The sequence below is a fragment of the Dama dama genome, chromosome 17 (genome assembly GCF_033118175.1).
Source record: "Dama dama isolate Ldn47 chromosome 17, ASM3311817v1, whole genome shotgun sequence".
Classification (NCBI taxonomy): domain Eukaryota; kingdom Metazoa; phylum Chordata; class Mammalia; order Artiodactyla; family Cervidae; genus Dama; species Dama dama.
In genome coordinates, this window is record NC_083697.1 from 22,733,336 (window position 1) to 22,750,848 (window position 17,513).

At 33.5% G+C, this 17,513-nt stretch overlaps 1 protein-coding gene across 5 annotated transcripts in view; it reads right to left on the reverse strand.

Moving 5' to 3' along the window:
- Window positions 1-1,501: 1,501 nt before the first annotated feature.
- SEC24B (SEC24 homolog B, COPII coat complex component) overlaps window positions 1,502-17,513 on the reverse strand; it is an 80,156-nt gene continuing 64,144 nt past the window's right edge. For all 5 annotated transcript variants that reach the window (XM_061164225.1, XM_061164227.1, XM_061164226.1 and 2 more), the window contains 15 exons: window positions 17,294-17,403; window positions 16,351-16,463; window positions 13,502-13,620; window positions 13,075-13,130; window positions 12,625-12,831; window positions 10,569-10,692; window positions 9,980-10,138; window positions 9,310-9,483; window positions 8,607-8,717; window positions 7,791-7,966; window positions 7,039-7,176; window positions 5,977-6,081; window positions 5,119-5,211; window positions 2,640-2,743; window positions 1,502-2,399 (listed from right to left, as the gene is read on the reverse strand). In XM_061164225.1, coding sequence (XP_061020208.1) covers window positions 2,285-2,399; window positions 2,640-2,743; window positions 5,119-5,211; window positions 5,977-6,081; window positions 7,039-7,176; window positions 7,791-7,966; window positions 8,607-8,717; window positions 9,310-9,483; window positions 9,980-10,138; window positions 10,569-10,692; window positions 12,625-12,831; window positions 13,075-13,130; window positions 13,502-13,620; window positions 16,351-16,463; window positions 17,294-17,403 — 1,904 coding nt within the window. In that variant the 3' untranslated portion in view covers window positions 1,502-2,284. The remainder of the gene's footprint in view (window positions 2,400-2,639; window positions 2,744-5,118; window positions 5,212-5,976; window positions 6,082-7,038; window positions 7,177-7,790; window positions 7,967-8,606; window positions 8,718-9,309; window positions 9,484-9,979; window positions 10,139-10,568; window positions 10,693-12,624; window positions 12,832-13,074; window positions 13,131-13,501; window positions 13,621-16,350; window positions 16,464-17,293; window positions 17,404-17,513) is intronic.

Here is a 17,513-nt window from a genome sequence, read left to right on the forward strand (position 1 = left end):
CTAAGCTCTTCTCAATCTATCGCTCGGTGTGCATCCCTTCCACTGGAATGACAGAGTAGCTTCCTTGTATACACCCACAGTTCCCCTGCTCTTCTGCTCTAACTTAAATCCAATTTTCCACCAAGCAGGAAATCCGGCTAGAAGGAAGGGGCATGCTAACTGGTTTACGTTCATGCTGCCTGACAACCCTACTTCAAGCCACTGGTCAATCCATCTCTTACTCTTCCTAGGCGACTATTTCTTGGGATTCCAACACTCTTTACCCTTTCTCAACTGGTAACTCTAAGTGCTTCTATTATTTAATAGGGAAAACCAGAGTGACCAAAGGCTAACTTCCACATTTACCTACTGTAAAGATTCACCCCCTGGATGCCTCTCCTTCCAGACAGCCACATGGCTCTCTTCAATGGTCACCTTTTCAGAAGGGCCTTCCCTAGTTACTGTTAAAACCAGCATTCTTGATACTTTTTCTGCCTTATTTTTCTCCCTTGCATTTCCCACACCTGACATACAAACATGCTGTCTTTTCCCCAGCCTCCATACACTCACTCAGGAGTGTAAGCACTGTGAAATCGGGATTTTCTGTGTTTTGAGCTAGACCAATATCTAGCAAGTATTAAGTGCTAATAAATACCTATTAAATGAGGAACAAACTATCCAAAGACAAAAATATTTAGAAACGTGATACTTCGTATTATATAACTACAGTATATAGCTGCCCTGGGAACACTGCAGCTCCTCCTAATTCAGTAAGATTCTCTCCTGCTGCAGGCCGCAGGGCACAGGGACACATACAGTGCTGGGGTGGGCTGGGCTGGGAGTAGGTGGTGGGTGGGTAGAACATTTGCCTTCTACCATCAGCTCTGTCACTAATTAGTAATGTCATTTAGGGTGAGTCATTTAACCTCTCATTTCCAGCAGGGAATCTAAGAGACTACTTTTATTTTTATCCAAAGAAAAGAGATCCAACAAGTGCAAAACCACTCATCACACACATCAAGAGCCTTTTCCCTTCCAAAGTTCATCAGTAGGACTTTTATAGTGTTTATAATAAAAGTTTATTCTACAACCTAATGGATCATTAACAGTTTTTATAGTAAATAAATGTTAATAAATGAAAGATATTTAAAAATCAGAATTAAGATCGCTCTCAAAGTTCCAGATGGTAATCTTAAAAGTCAATTAAATAGGATAGTCACATGTTATAAAAATTTTGCTATGAATGTGTAAGAAAAAAAAAATGCCTAATTTAACCAAGAAAGACAAATTAAGCTTATGATTAGTCAACAGTCATATATATTTTGAAAGTAGGGTTTGTTTTCTGAATATAAACAGAATAAGTACTTTGTAATGTCCACAAATTAATGAAAACATATTCACATATATTACTGGTTGAAATACAGTATCACTGCATTTCCTTGAGCAGTAAATCCAACACATCCTAGATATAAGAATACCACCAATTCTCCCCAACCATAAACACACAAAACACCAAGCCATATTGTCAAGCAAAATATTTTTAATTAGTAGGCTGATCATAAATAAATCCACATAAAAGATTTAACAGAATTACAAAGAGTTTTGTGTTTCTTTTGTGGACTCAATTCATAATATGCATTAGTCAACCTCATTCTCTAACTGCGACAAAAAGAGTTGTCATCCAACAATGCAACACAATTTAAGCAATTCATATTCTGTAGTTACATTTTTACATTTTCTTTACAAATGTAACATTTATGTACATTATATATATATTTTTTTCTATAGTTCATGTACTGAAACTCTATTGTTTTTACAGGGAAAATATTGAATTCATTTAATGAATATGAATCATTCCTTGTTAAAAAGTAATTCATATAAACAAATAACACGGTACGACTGCCTTTTGGCATCTCCTGTCAGAGTTCAAGTCCAGAAGTGTTATATTAATTATAAGAAAAAGGAATTTATCTAACTTTTCACTGACATATCATCCCACATAGCTACGGAAGTTTGCCAGCTTGCAATGAACAGAGAACTGTACTGCTGCACTCTGGAAATGTGTGGAAACCAATTCAAAATACACTTGGTGAAACAGCGCTATCAGCATCAAACTCAGAGTGAAGAAAATCTGTGAAGTTCCTTCTTCCTCTTTACCTTCTGCCAAAGCCTCAGACAAGGTGCTAGCTACGCACTGCCTCTTGTAACAAGTGCCTTCATTTCAAATTTCTTATGTGCTTCTCTGACAGATTAATGCTTTACCTAGGTTATAGATCTCTCTCTTCTTATTCAATTTTATTTCACTTCACTTACAAATCTGCTGCTGAACATGAAGCAAAAATTCATAGTAAGAGAAGGCAGCTTCTGTCCGGTCTTCAATCAAATGTTGAAAAAATTCTGTTTTGGCAGGACTCTCATCTCTGAAAAAGAAAAAGGGATATTTATCTAAAAATTCATATTATTAAAAAGAATACTTATACATTAGAAAAAATACATGGGGACTTTTACAAAAAAGGATAGGGGATGTTAATCAAGTAACAGCCTTCTACTACTACAATGTATTTTGATATTATTATTTAAAATTTGATTTGAAGACAAACAATTTCACATGGACTGGACAGGATAAGACAATTTCATAATTAAGTTACAGAAGTACTTACTTTACCACGTGAAGAATTGGGCTTAATGGTCTGCTGTCTCTAAGCCAAGTTATAAAGGATCTGGCTCTCTCTGATGAAAGTGTGTCTAGCTCTGGAAGATGTGTCTGGTAAAAAAATGCAATGAGGAAGTCATTTTCTTTCTCATAGACTTAGGCAGTATTAGAACTCAATCATAATCACGACCACCACCAAACGCCAGCACTCGATCCCAGCCCCAACAGCAGCAACCAAACGCAAGAAATTTATTACACTGTTGATAAATCTGTTTTTCCGACTAATAAGACATATTTAGTGATAAGTATGCCACTGATATTTTACCTGAATATTATAGTTTTTCCAGAAAAGTCAATAAAACATACACAATTAGTATGTTACTCATATTGTGTTATACTTTTTGTTTCTTCCAAAGGAAATATTCAAATTGGGGGGCTATCATTAAGCTTCAGTTTCACTTATAAACAATTATACATTATTCTAATAACAGACATTCTTACAGAATTTTATGTTTCCTTTGTCCTTAATATTTAAGGGCAAGAAATTTTAAAAGAATAGTGTGAATGTTTTAAAAGCCATATGCAAGACTATTTTTTAAAAGACCTAAAGAGTCTATTCTTTTATATATATGTGTGTGTATGTATATCTGAGGGCTTCCCTGGTGGCTCAGACTGTAAAGAATCCACCTGCAATGCAGAAAAATATATTCTTCTATGTGTACAATGAGTTTTTTCCAAAGTAAATAGTATACAAAAATTTAAACAGAAAAGTTTGGGTTAATTATATTTAAATTTATATCAATATTTTAAAAGTACAAGAAAAACATATTTTTATGTACATTTCTTTCATATATTTTCTAAATATATATAATATAGTCACTATTATATATAGAAACACATTTTTGAAAATACAAATGGATATTATGCACATTGTTTTCTTTTTCAGATTGTATTCTTTTTAATAGATTCATAGATTTTACTTGGGCTTCCCTGGTGGCTCAGTGATAAAGAATCCACCAGCAATGTAAGAGCCTCAGGAGATGTGAGTTCAGTCCCTGGGTCAGGAAGATCCCCCCGGAGAAGGGCATGGCAATGCACTCCTGTATTCTTGCCTGGATAATCCCATGGACAGAGAAGCTTGGGCTACAGTCCAAAGGTCGCCAAGAGCTGTACACGACTGAAGTGACTTAGCATACAAGCACGATATCCTCTTAAGCATATGTGTACATATGAATACTTCTATGAGTGTATCTATAGGATACATTCTTAGGAGTAAATAATTTACTATGTCATACGCTGTGCATTTTTAATTTCAACAGGTATTGTCAAATGGTCCTCTAAAGACTATGTAAATGTATACAGTCCAATTAATAGGCCTGCTGACCTATTCCCTCTGCATTATTGCCTATTATCAAATTAAAAAAATTTTTTACCAGGGGGCAAAATCTGATAAATGAAAGAAATACTATACTGTTATTAATAGTTTATTTTGCTTTCTTAATTATAAATGAAGCTGAACATTGATTCATATGGCCACTACTATATTTTCCACCTATGAATTACCTGTTCAAATCATTTTCTCATTTTTCTTCTTTGTTGAGTCTTAGAAATAAACTCTGGATTAATGTGGCAAATTTTAAAAAATAAATCAAATAGCGAACATGGTTAAGAATTACGTTGACTTATATTAATTTTAGGAGAAAGGGCATATTTACAATATGTAAGAATAAGGTAGGCCTTTTCTATTAAGTAGCATAGAGAACTGCTTTCAGAATCATATTTCTTTGGTATCAACATACATACAGTACAGGCTTACTGAAAAAATTATGCTTAATATCAGCAAAATAATTTAGAGAAGTTAAAGTTGTTGGAAAATAGTCTGGAGTTGCTCAAAAAGTTAACCGTATGACCCAGCAATTCTACTTCCAGTTACAGATTCAAGAGAACCTGAAAACGTGTTCACACAAACATTTGTACACAAACTGTTCACGGAAGCACTTTTCACAATAGCACCAGAGTAGAGATAACCTAAATGTCCAAGAAGAAATGACTGGATACACAAAATGTGATCTATTCATACAATGGACTGTTATTTAGTCATAAAAAAGGATGAAGTACTGATACACACTACAATATGGATGTTGAAATCATGGTGAGAAGTTGTCAAACTCAAAAGGCCTTGCATTGTGTGATTCCATATATATGAATTGTCTAAAACAGGCAAATTCACACAGATAGAAAGTAGGTTAGTGGTGGCCCAGGGAAAACAGAAAGGAAGAATTGGGAGATACAGGTTTCTTTTTGAGGTGATGTAAATGCTCTGAAATTATATACTGGAAATGGTTGTAAACACTGAATATACTAAAAACAAATGCATTGTACATTTTAAAATTATTAAAATGGTGACTCTTATGTACATTATATCTCAAAAAATAAAATTAAACAAGTAAGTACACAAAAAGTTAAACCTATATAAATCCACTGACCATTTTCTGTGGTATTGATGCAAAATCAGGATACCCAAGCACATCCTCTATAAAGTTATTGTCACAGCTCTTTCCGATCCAAATGTAAAAAATCTAAAAACAAAACAAATCACAGTAAAACTCCCTAATTGGAAACCCATTACGGCTCATTTTCTCAAAATCATCAAGCATAAAAGAGACAAAGTACACTAGCTCGAATCAAGCAGGAATAAACACGAAGGTGAAAAAGGAAGCCTGTAACCTGCGTATTTGGAATTTGCATTCAGGAATCCAGAGTGGCTCATATCTTCTCTGCTGAGATTTCAAGCTTCTCATAAAATACATTTTACCATTTTCCTTACTTTTCCCCCAAAGCTTCAACCAAGATATATGACTTACTACATTTCCTACCCGCTATTTCCATTATTTCAATCACTGCCTCTGTACTTTAACCAATGTCCCCTGCGCCCTACCACTCCCCACCCTGTATTGTGCCTATTGGAATTCTCTTCCTGCTCACAAGGTATCATTAACGAAGCCACCCTGCCTATTCTGACACCCTTCACCACCACCCTGTCCAATGACATCTCCTGAAATCCTAATTATTAATGGCATTTCAGACAATAGATTAATTGGACTACAAAAATTCTTGAGGTCCCTTAGAATTTTATGATTCTAGACAAAAAATTCCTTGAAGTAAGGTATTTATCTCTTTACTCCTCTTAAACAAACTGATCTCCTGTGCCAGTTCCAATTTATTGCCCCTGAATTCCCAAACCACCTTTCATTGCCTGATCTGTGGTAACAGAGCTGGATCCTGTAAGTGTTTCTCCTTTTGCCAGCTGCAGTTGTTAAGCTTTGTCACGAAAGAGTACTTACAGAGCCACAGTCCATAAGGAAAGCACCTTCTCGTGTCAGTTTCTCTGCAGACAATTTTTGAAGAGGTGGCTGAGGTACAACCCTGTCATTAACGTGTATTGCACCCTGAAAAGAAAAAAAGATAGAATGTGAATGACCTTACATAACTACTATCCCAGGCTGGAAGCTAACGGCCACTAGCTCTGATACTGAAAAATGATACTTGATAATTCTGTAATATGTAAAAACTACCGGTGACCTTTGAACAACATGAGTGTGAACTACGTAGGTCCACCGATATGCAGTTTTTCTCAATACATACTGCAGAACTACATGATCTGCAGTTGGTTGAATCCGTGGGCACCGAATCGAGGATACAGAGGACTGACCATGAAGTCACACATGGCCTTTCAGTTGCACAGGGGTGGTGCTCATGACCCTCGTGCTGCTCAAGGATGGACTGTATTGATAATATATACCACCTTGGCTGTAGAATCAAGACTCTCAAATGTATCTAAATTAAAAGATGCTCAAAGGTATTCAAATTTAAAACATAAAAACTTGACTAGGTAAAAAGATCTGCCCATTTCCTTCCCTTCTGGGTTCAGGATATACTAAAAGTACGACTACAATATCTGCTACAAAGGACTTTTTGATTCCAAAGAGTAGAAAAAAAGACATTACATATTGGCATATTAAAAATACTGTTGGATACCAGATTAGTTTTACAATAATATAGTCAAAGTTGCACTCTGATCACATCACAAACTGTCAATATCTTCAAAATACAAAGGGAAATGTCCTTCTATAATGCCGCTTTGCAGTAAATGTAATCAAATCCACAAAGTGAATCACTTCCCATATGAAACTATTTTTGAAAATGCCATAACCATGATACTATCTAATAGTCCTGTTGTCTAATCAAATCCATAGTTAATGTCTGTATTTAATGTATTATTGTCACAGGGGGAAAAACAGATGGAAGAAATTGTTAACAATACAATACTATCTTAGATGCAGAATCAAGACACCCAAATAAATTTAAATTAAAAAATTTCAAACACAATGAAAAAAAAATCATACCTCATCTGTCAATCTGTCTATCCTGTACAGGTTGGGATGAATCATTTTCATTAGATGAACAAGTGGCTGACACTTTATCTGACACATGGCATATACACGATCATCCAGGCGTGTGCTTGTGCCAGTTCTAAATGCTTTCTACATGAAGAAACAATACACATTTTTCAGTAAAACATATATATGGTGGACAAATATTAAAACAGATATATACCATCAGCCATGGGAAAAGCACAGCCTTCACACCAGATAGGCCTGGATTCAGTTTTCAACACTAACAATTTAATTGGTAGATATGTGAGCAAGTTACTTAGCTTCTCAAAGGTATACTGACTGACATCATAAGAAAAAAGGAGAAAAGAATACCTCTAGGAAGCAGTAAGGATTAAATGCGATGATGTATATACAACACGTATTATGGTGCCGGAGACTTGGGAAGATGTCCAATGAACAGCAGGCCCTGTCCTTAGAGTCTCTTTCCAGGAGCACATACTAAGAGTGTGCTACACACACACCATTATTCATGCTGCTCCCACATGTCAGAGTGAGAGCATAGTTTCATGACAGTCATCATGTATTTGTATACCTTCATTTTCCATTCACCTCTTCCTGTTTAAAACTCCTCCAATGCTAAGCTGCAACTGTCTAATCAAGTATTTAATTCCCTACCACCCACCAGAAAAACTAGGTTTGGAAACCTATACATTGAAAATTTCATAAGACTTTATAAAATCTAACAGTGTACAGACAGCTACCTGTTTGAGAAGGGCCAAAACATAGAGAGGAAACAACTTGAGGGAGCTGGGTGCTATCAACCCCGAGTGCTGTAAATTTGAGACAGTTGAGCCGTATGCAGATAATGAATCCACCACAGCGTTCACTAAGGCATCTCTTGCATCCGATAGACTTGAGGAAATTGATCGATCCACAGCTATAAAGCAACGAAAATGAAAAAGTTTTTAACCATTAGATGCCAGTGAATATTGTTAAGAGATAAAATTTACATGCAATACTTAAGAAACAAACAGAAATTTCATTTTTAGGTTAGAAAAATACATTTCAGTTGTTCCCTTGAGTGTGGCTGCCCCTTTGTAGTAAAAATCCTCCTCCTTCCATCAACCCTGATAATCAGTGAACTATTCTTCATTCTTATAATTTTCACTTTTCCAGAATGTTGAATGAATGAATCATTTGTATGTACCCTTTTGAGTTTTGCTTCTTTCACTTAGCATAATGCCTTTGAGTCATCCACGTCTGTTCACATATCAACAGTTCATTCCTTTTCATTGCCGAGTTGTATTCCATCATATGGATGTACCAGTTTGTTCATGCAGTCACCATTTGGAAAACACTTGAGATGCTACCAGTTATTAATGATTATGAATCCCACACATGATTTTTAAACTAAAGAATTCATAAGAATGAGAACAGCTCAATTCACACTGTTGTAAATGAAAATGTAAAATATAAATACTTTTTAAATGAGGAATTTCTAGGGTAAAACAATGCCCAGGCTTCAGTTTTTAGTATAGAAAAATATATTTCACCTGTTGCTTCACTTTTTTACTTACCCATGTTTGCCAGGAGGCAGATGGCAGCTTGTACATCCACTCCTGCATACACATCTGCTAGTGAACTGACCACTGGCAAGCAAAGAGTGTGCACTCTAATTCTCCGCTCACCTAATGAAAGGATGAATCCATGTCATTGCAAAATACATCAGGCCAAGAAATAAAGAAAGCAAATAGGTCAAAATATTATTCAAGTTATTATTTGATGGTATTAAATTACCAACAGGATTTTGAAATGGCAAAAACAAAGTTTTACAATGAACATGTTTTAAAGAAAATTAAACATTCTCTAAACCTGAACAAAAACTATGAACATACACTATATTCTGAACACTAGGTTCTGGTTTTTCATCTTAGCAGTACTCATTCTAAATTATATGTTACATAGTATAATGTCAGAAAACAGACCAGATAGACCTTAAGTGCCATGGAGAATTTCTCATGTTATGGATAAAGAAATAACGCTCAGGATAACCCAGACAGATTTAGTTTTGAGTTATTATGCTAATATGATTCTGGGGGTACAAGTCTTCCATAAGTCAAAAAAGGCACTCTTTGAAGATTCAAAATGAGTGAACGGAACGTATATTTGATGAACACCAATTCCATTACTTCCCATTGGTGTTCACTCTCCCAATCTCCCGGTAGATGAAAAGAGGTGAGAATTACGGGGCAGGTTACATTTCACTTCTGTTAACATTACCTTTGCTAGATGTATATAATAGGGCTGTTTGAAAGCACACTAAGGAAGTATCTGTCAAACTTTCTTCAATTGAGAGTTGTACTGCAAACCCAGCATCGGGATTGATGTTGGCGAGGGATAACAAATCAGTGGAACGGACAAAGAAATTTCCATGAAAAGTGTGCATGGAAAGACCTAGGGAAGAGAAAACTTGTTATAAAAGATGAAGTAGCACTAGTCTCTTTACCTCAGGTTAAAGCTACTTTTTAAATAAAAAATATCTCTGATTTTGAATCAAAAGGATAACTGGGAGCAGTACTTTTCACATAAAACAGAGATAACTGAAACTGAAGACTGTTTGAATGATGAGGAAGGCAAAGATCATTAATAGGACAATTTTCACTTAAGATCCTCCCTATTCCTCAAATTCATCTGAAATCACCTCCAATATGGGCTTTCTCTTGACTTCCTCCTAATAAGGCAAAGCATTAACTCTGCCCACTTATTCAAATTACTTAAAAAACTGAACAATGATTATTTAATAATAATATTTAAAACAGTACAGCTAGTTGGATCAAGTAGAAAATCTTTTTTATGATAATGAAAGGTGGTCACAGGTTGTCAATACATGAATGCTTATTAGTTTTGAAAAAAGTATATAATATAAAGCATAACTTTTATAATTTCATACCTTTAGTACACCTTATTCTCATAACAGCTTCAAATCCAATTTTTCTTGTGAGATACCGTTTTAGATCTTTTTGTAACTTTTCTGCTTGCGAAGGATTGTGAGTATAGTGGAAAGATGGATAATAATAGATGCACCCTGCAGAATACTTGGACATGCAAGCTTTAGAGAGAAAAAGGAAAAGTATTAGCTACTGAAATGATAACATTTTACTTGTCTAATAGCAGTGCAGATTCTGTATTATGAAGAAATCTAAGTTATAATGAAAAAAAACCTACAGTGGTCAAAAATGGGGATAATATATAAGTCTGAGAAAGAAATATTTATAAAACATAACATATATTAAGTTTACTGTTGAGCAGAATGGTAAAAGAATTGTATTTAAACAAAAACAACAACCCAGATTAGCATTTTATATTTGTATAGGATAGGGTTGTTTTTTTTTTAAAGTTTAGTGGTAATTTCATAGACATTATCTAATTCACATGTCTTTCTCCCCAAACAACTGAGAACTCTTAGTAAAGAATTTACATTTAATTATATGCTAAAAATGTTTATGTAAAAACAGATAAATACAATGGTATCTCCTTACCTAGAGAAGCAAGATCAGAATACTGTGAACTTAAAAGGAACAGATCCACTGCAGTCTGCTGCCCTGAGCAATCTAAAGCGAGTTTCTTATAAAAATCAGTTGCAGGGCCAAGATGGTGTACAACCTAAGTCAATAGGTCATAAAGTAAGAGCTAGAAAACCTTGAATTATGCATATATTTCTATCTGTTACAATAAGGAAGAGAATATCCTCTGTCCCCCTATCAAACTAAGGATTTTTTTTTTTATGTCTAGGTGGTTGGCATAGATTTCCTATGAGAATAATCACTAACATTTATAAAAGCACATATACGGCAGCATAGATGTCTTATATAATTAAATTATTTAATCCTCATAATAATATATATTTCACAGAGTTACCAACATTTTACAGATGAGGGAACTGAGGCAAACAAATGACTATGTAACTCAACTAATTACATAGTTATTGAGTGGTAGATGCTGGAGTATCCAAGCAGTCTGGCTCCAGAATGAGTGCTGTTACCAATTATTACACGTATACTGTTACACAATAACACGAGAGACTAACAGAGTGAGCAAAGTCTTTCCTGTTGGTACCAGGACACTTGAGCTGAGGAGATGGCAATAGAGAAGAGTTAAGAATGCAAGAGCCAGGCTCCAAGTTCTTAATTATTTCACTACATTGCACAACAAAATGTTTCAATTATAGTGTATGATTATTATGTGAGCTTAGAACAGACACTTAAATTCTTGAGTCTCAGGCTATAGATAGACAATACTTCTAAAAGTTAAATGAGAACAAAAAAACTCAAAACTGTATCAAAGAAATCAGTAAACACTTTGCATAATGGATTACGATGGATCAATGCGCTGGATAATGTTAGCTGTACTTGTTGATGAGTTAAAAAATATAAATATAAATAATATAATAAAAAATATAAATATAAAAATATACTTGTCCCCAGTTTATTTTGAAATTAGCTTCTTTCTCAAAAGCAATTTAAAAGCACAATTTCATAAAAAGTAAAACACAGTGCAATTCTTTAGCAAATTGGTAAAGAATAAAAAAGTAATCAGAGTCCTTAAGAGTACAGGTTGATTAGAAATCCCAATAAGTAAAATAAAATAATAATTTTAAATACAGTTTATACTCATTGATCCAATAATTTCACTTCTAGAAATTTATCTTAGGGAAAAACTGAATATGTGGCTAAAGATTTACAACACTATTAAAACTGTTTAATTCATACTCATAACTAGATGCAATGGCATTTTCATATATATAAGTTGAGGTCAGACAAAACTTATTTACAGAACAAAAACGAGTATTTGAAATTGGGGTTAAAATACCCTGATCAAATCTTCACTGTAAAACCCTAGGAACATTCAGCCTCATTTCACTCTTAAACAGCAAGAAGGCAATTAACGAAATCATGTTTTCATATTTACTAAAAAAACCTTTTTTAAGTAGAATTTTTAGGGACTTCCGAAAATGCTCACTATGAGTGAATGCTCACTTCAGTGAAAAAAGTCAATGAAAAAATATAGTATACATGTATGATGCCCAATTACGCTTATTTGTATTTATTTAACTACTATTATCTTGACAATGAGATAACTGATCATCTATATGTTTCTATGTTCCAAGTTTTATACAATGATTTGTATTACCTTCATTAAAAGTTTATTAATATGTGCAGATTAAATTATATCTCAGATTTAGTAAGTTTTATCAATTGTGAAATAGAAAAGAGCACTGAAGTCAGAAAATCTAAGTCACATCTTTACCATTAAATCTTAATTTAACTTTTGGCAAGACTGTTTAATCTGTTTCCTCATCTGTAAAAAAAGGGTTAGAGTAGACAATTTCTAAATTTCTATGACTCATAAAACAAAGTATTAAAAAGAACACACTGCAACACAACAACAAAATGGTAATTTAAATTAAACACTCTTACCAGTTTGTATTTTTTTTTTTTTACTGTCAAAGAATTAGAAAAATAGACTATCAAATAATTAAACAAGTCAATAGAGGTAGAAACCATGATCTTGAATATGAGAGAGGAACTAATATACCTTTGTGCTTGATCTCTGATTAGGATCTTCTCTGGACTGCAGAAGTCCTGCCCCCAAGGAAGGTAACTGTGTCTGAAATACAGACACACGGCCACCTGTTGGAGACATTAATTTAAAGGCAGCCTGGAGAGCAGGACCCAGGGCACTGTGTGTTTCTCTTGTATTGGTGAACATATTTGGTAATGCATTCAATAAGTCTTTTATAAGCTGGGAAAACAAAGATTAAAAGTGGAATTACTGAGAAGGAAGGGCAATATTCTTCTTTAAAATATTCCAGAGTACAGTATATGCCACTACATTTTGGAGGAATGCAAAGTGAGCAGTCAACAGATACGCTACCTACAATGTTTACTGAAATGTTAATATATACCAAGTAAACACATGTTCAATATTACAATCAGTTGAAGTAACAGAAATACTTTAGTACTTAAAAAAAAAAGTCAATCTCACCTCTTTACTTTCATACAGATTCACAAGTAAGCTATCCGGAGTAGGTAGAAAAACATCTATAGGGAAAACATATATTTTAACCAAAATATAAATAAACTCAAAAGAATTTCGAATTTAAAAAATCTTAGTTTTTTAAGTCCATACATGTAAAGGGTATGCACAATATTGCTTTATTTAATATATATCCTCTGTACATATCATACGTGTGTGTGTGTGTGAGCATGTGTAAGTACACATACACAGGTGTGGAAAAACTTTGACTCAAGTACTTTCCAGGAAAGCAATTATTTTAAAACAAATATCTAATGAGCTAAATTATCTGTGCAGCATTATGACAAGCATTATGACAAGTTGTATTGTAAAATAAAGTAACCTTAATTCCAAAATTCTGTTTTATTAATAGAGGTTTGTTTTATTCACTGCTTACCATCTATATCAGATACAATCAACATTTGAGGCTGTGATAATCCTTCTTGTAAATTGTAGAAATGAATAGTGCTATCAAAGGTCACGAATCCTATTCTTGTTCGTGAATCTCCAGGGAGCCTAAAGATAAAAATAATAATTTTAAATTCAAACTGCTAAGTGACATATCCTATTTTCAAAAAATACTAATTGTTTATTTTTTTTTATAGAGGATAGCTACCGCTATCTGAACCAATGCATATCAGAAAAGAGTAAGTATAAAACATTTCATTTTCAGATGAAACCAGACATGTTTATAGAGTTCATGCCTCTGATAACAGAACTATCTTCAAATAATAAATCAAAACTTAAAATGATATGCTTAAAAAACAAAGACTTTTTTGCTAACTTTCCTCTGAAACAAACTCCTTTAAGTAAAAATCGCTCATATTTTCAGTTTTAGTATTATAAAAATCATGTATATTGTTTAAGTATTTTAAGGACAAAATGAGTACTTTTCAAGAAAAGATTTTAACATGTAAAATTTTAAATAAAAACCACATTCAGAAACATCAAGACATTTAATCTATTATCATTGTTTTAAAATTTTTCTGTGAGTATTCAAGTATTCAAATTTTCTGTCAGTATTCAAGTCAATAATACAGCAAAGAATAAATAACCATTTAAAAGCCTGTCAAAAAAAAGCCTGTCAAGCTATCCTTATTAATAATAAGATAGATGCCCTGCCTTACAAAAGTATCAGTATATTTCTAAGTACCATCATGTTAACTGCTATAATTTTTAAATGTAATTTATTATAATTTTTTACATAATTTATTGTTTTAGCAATGTCTTTAAAGATATTTTTTAATATTACAGGATGCCAAAACAGTGTGCACCAAAGCAAGAAGCACTATTATTACTATGAAGGATCAATCAGGCTACTTAGAGGCTGATTCATGACGTTGTAAAGCAGAAACCAGCACAACACTGTAAAGCAATTATATTCCAATTTTTAAAAAAGGCATTTCAGAGAACAGAAAACAAGTTATGCAGGTGTTTAGCTTAGCAATACTGGTCAAGATTTACCTTGTTTCTACAGACTAATTTCTTCACTTCTTTGAGATTTCTAAGGTCACTGCTTATTAGAGTCATTTGTTATCAATCGCAAAGGACACTACGTAACTCTAGGCCAAAATACAAAGCTGAGCTAGAACTGCTCCAGCATCGAATTTCCTTTCTCAAAGTTATATACACAGCCCTTTCCAAAAGCATGGTAATATCTTATTGCTATCCTATCACCTTTACATTTTTACTTTCCTGATACTTTTAATTTCCACTTTAATCAAACATATACGTTTTTAGAAACTATTTTTCATTCCCAATATTATCTTTTTGGCTTTCCATAGACCATTTAATTTGCAAATAGTCACTCATCTCTGTTGAAAGTGAAAAGTGAATGTGTTTGTCTCAGTCGTGTCTGACTCTTTGCAACCCCATGGACTATAGTTCACCAGGCTCCTCTTTCCATAGAATTCTCCAGGCAAGAATATTGGAGTGGGCTGCCACTGCCTTCTCCAGGGGATCTTCCCGACCTGGGGATTGAACCCTGGTCTCTTGCATTGCACTGGCTCCTATTTCTAGTGCTATATCATCAAATACCTTTCCAGCAAGCTAACTCTTCAGTCTTAACAGCTATTTGTTTGCAGAGTGTCTTCCTTTGCTACTCACTGCTAAAGTCATGTCTGAACTAAGCACTTGTGACTTAGAAAGGGCAAATGCTTCAATCAAGAACAAAAATATGAAATCACTAAGTTACTAACAGAAACTTCAGGCAAATCATTTAATATCTCTGGATGTTTTTAATCCTGAATGTCTCAATGTTATCAGTTTATTCACAGGCCAAAATCAGTGATACACAATTATAGCGTCTAGAGCTAGCACTCAACAGAATAAGGATTCTCAAACTCAAATGGAAGATGGAAGAGAAGAACCTTTTGGAATCACTGAGTATTTCGGACAAAATATTCATGTATTTTCAATATTGAAATATATTCAATATATATTGAATATATATATATATTGAATTCAATTCAACTGAATATATTCAATATATTCAATATATATATTCACCTCTACACAAATCAAGAACCCACTGGCAGTAGGAAGCTACTCTTACTAACAACCTTAAGCCATATTTCTTATGGGTGTTGGAGTAGAAGAAGAAACGTACAAACAACTTTGTTTCCTAGAGATCTGGAACATCCACTTTTTAAGTTTAGTCAAGGGTCTCCTTCATGACTAATACTGGTAGACAGACAGGCAGGAATCAGAGCCAAGTATAATCACCTTATCCTATACTCTGTTTCCACGTTCACCATAAAGCTTCCTACTAATGTGCCAGTTCAGTTTCTGGCTTCTTGAAATGTTCAGCACAGTATCAATTCCCTCTCCCTTTATCTGGCTCATTTTCTCATTAGCACATCTGAAACTATCTTATGAAAAACTGCTTGCTCAGGCATAAATTACAGCTCGATTTCTCTCATCCAGATCCTTGATACCCTGGCTAGGTTGCGTTTTCTGGATCTAAGTGCTCAGACTTGCTAAGTCAAGGGGGATAGTTAGATAAAATCTAAATTCCTAGGTATTAAAACTATTATGGTTTTAACATTCAGATATAAAGTTATAAATCCAAATAATATACACAGTAGACCTTTATTCTAAAGTAGATACAATGTACTCTTTTAGTGATAAATGAAATTAAACTTAATAAAACCCAACCCCATAAATTGCTAATATACATGCTTCACATTTTATACACTTACACACACACACACACACACACACACACAGAGTAAAAAAAATTCTTACTTGTCTAGATTTTCTAGCAGTGCCTGGCATAAAATTGTCAAATATCCAGCTTCTACTGCATTATGAGACACATCTAAAACAAACAAGTAAACTGCGGGCTGAGGTGGACGGAGCTGAAAGGAATAGAAATAATGTAACATATTCAGTAGGTATAAGTCATTCTTTTTATATCACAACTAGTACTGGATATTTACTGATTGTAAAATATATATACATATATCTACACAAATAGAATCAATGTTTTATAAGACCTTAGGTAATGAAAATGATATTCCTTTGATTTTTTTTCCTTTAAATTTGGTCATGGATTAAGCATGATTAGGCAGTAATTACACAGTAATGGTTAAATAGATAGGTTAAATGTCTTCCTGATGGAGTGATGGCTGAGATATCTTTCCAAGAAAAATTAAGCATATTTATTATTATATATTAATCTTTAACCCCTTCCCTACTCCTAAAAATATTTTACTTTAAACATTTATATTTTTAAACCTGACAATCATTAGTACCATTGGGTCACCTGATGGCAGTTGAATCCCAAGGGTTAAGTGCTAGGTGTAAAGCAAGTTCTTAAAAGCAATTTTTGACAAAAATATGAGATTGTCTATTGAAGGATCTTAAATACTAAATGGTAAAAAGAATACTTATATTCATTCCATGCAAGTAATGAAATCAAAATGGCAACAAATTGTAGATGATAGTTATTTATTAGGAAACATTACCAATGTTTCTTAGGGATATAACTGCACTCTTCTAGGAGATCAAATAATCTTTACAAAGATACAAAGAGTTATCTATTTGTTAAGTACAAGCTTTCAGCACTATTTCAAAGAAATCATACTATGGACAATTTAAAAAATTAGATAAGAATTCACTTAAGAGTAAATTACCAAATGACCAATACAATTGCACTCTAGGACTAATTTTAACACTGAATAGTTACCATATAATCTGAAGAAGCAATGAACTCCACTGTTGAATTCTGAACTTCTGGCCGTTTATGAGGCTCTCCATAGGATCGGGTAAGGGGATTATACATAAATTCTTCAGGAACTAGATAAGATTAGGAATCCAGTACAAATTTAGTAGCACAATTTCTAAATACATATATATGCCTAGAAATAAACACCTCTATTACTAATATTTATGAAGTTTATAATAGC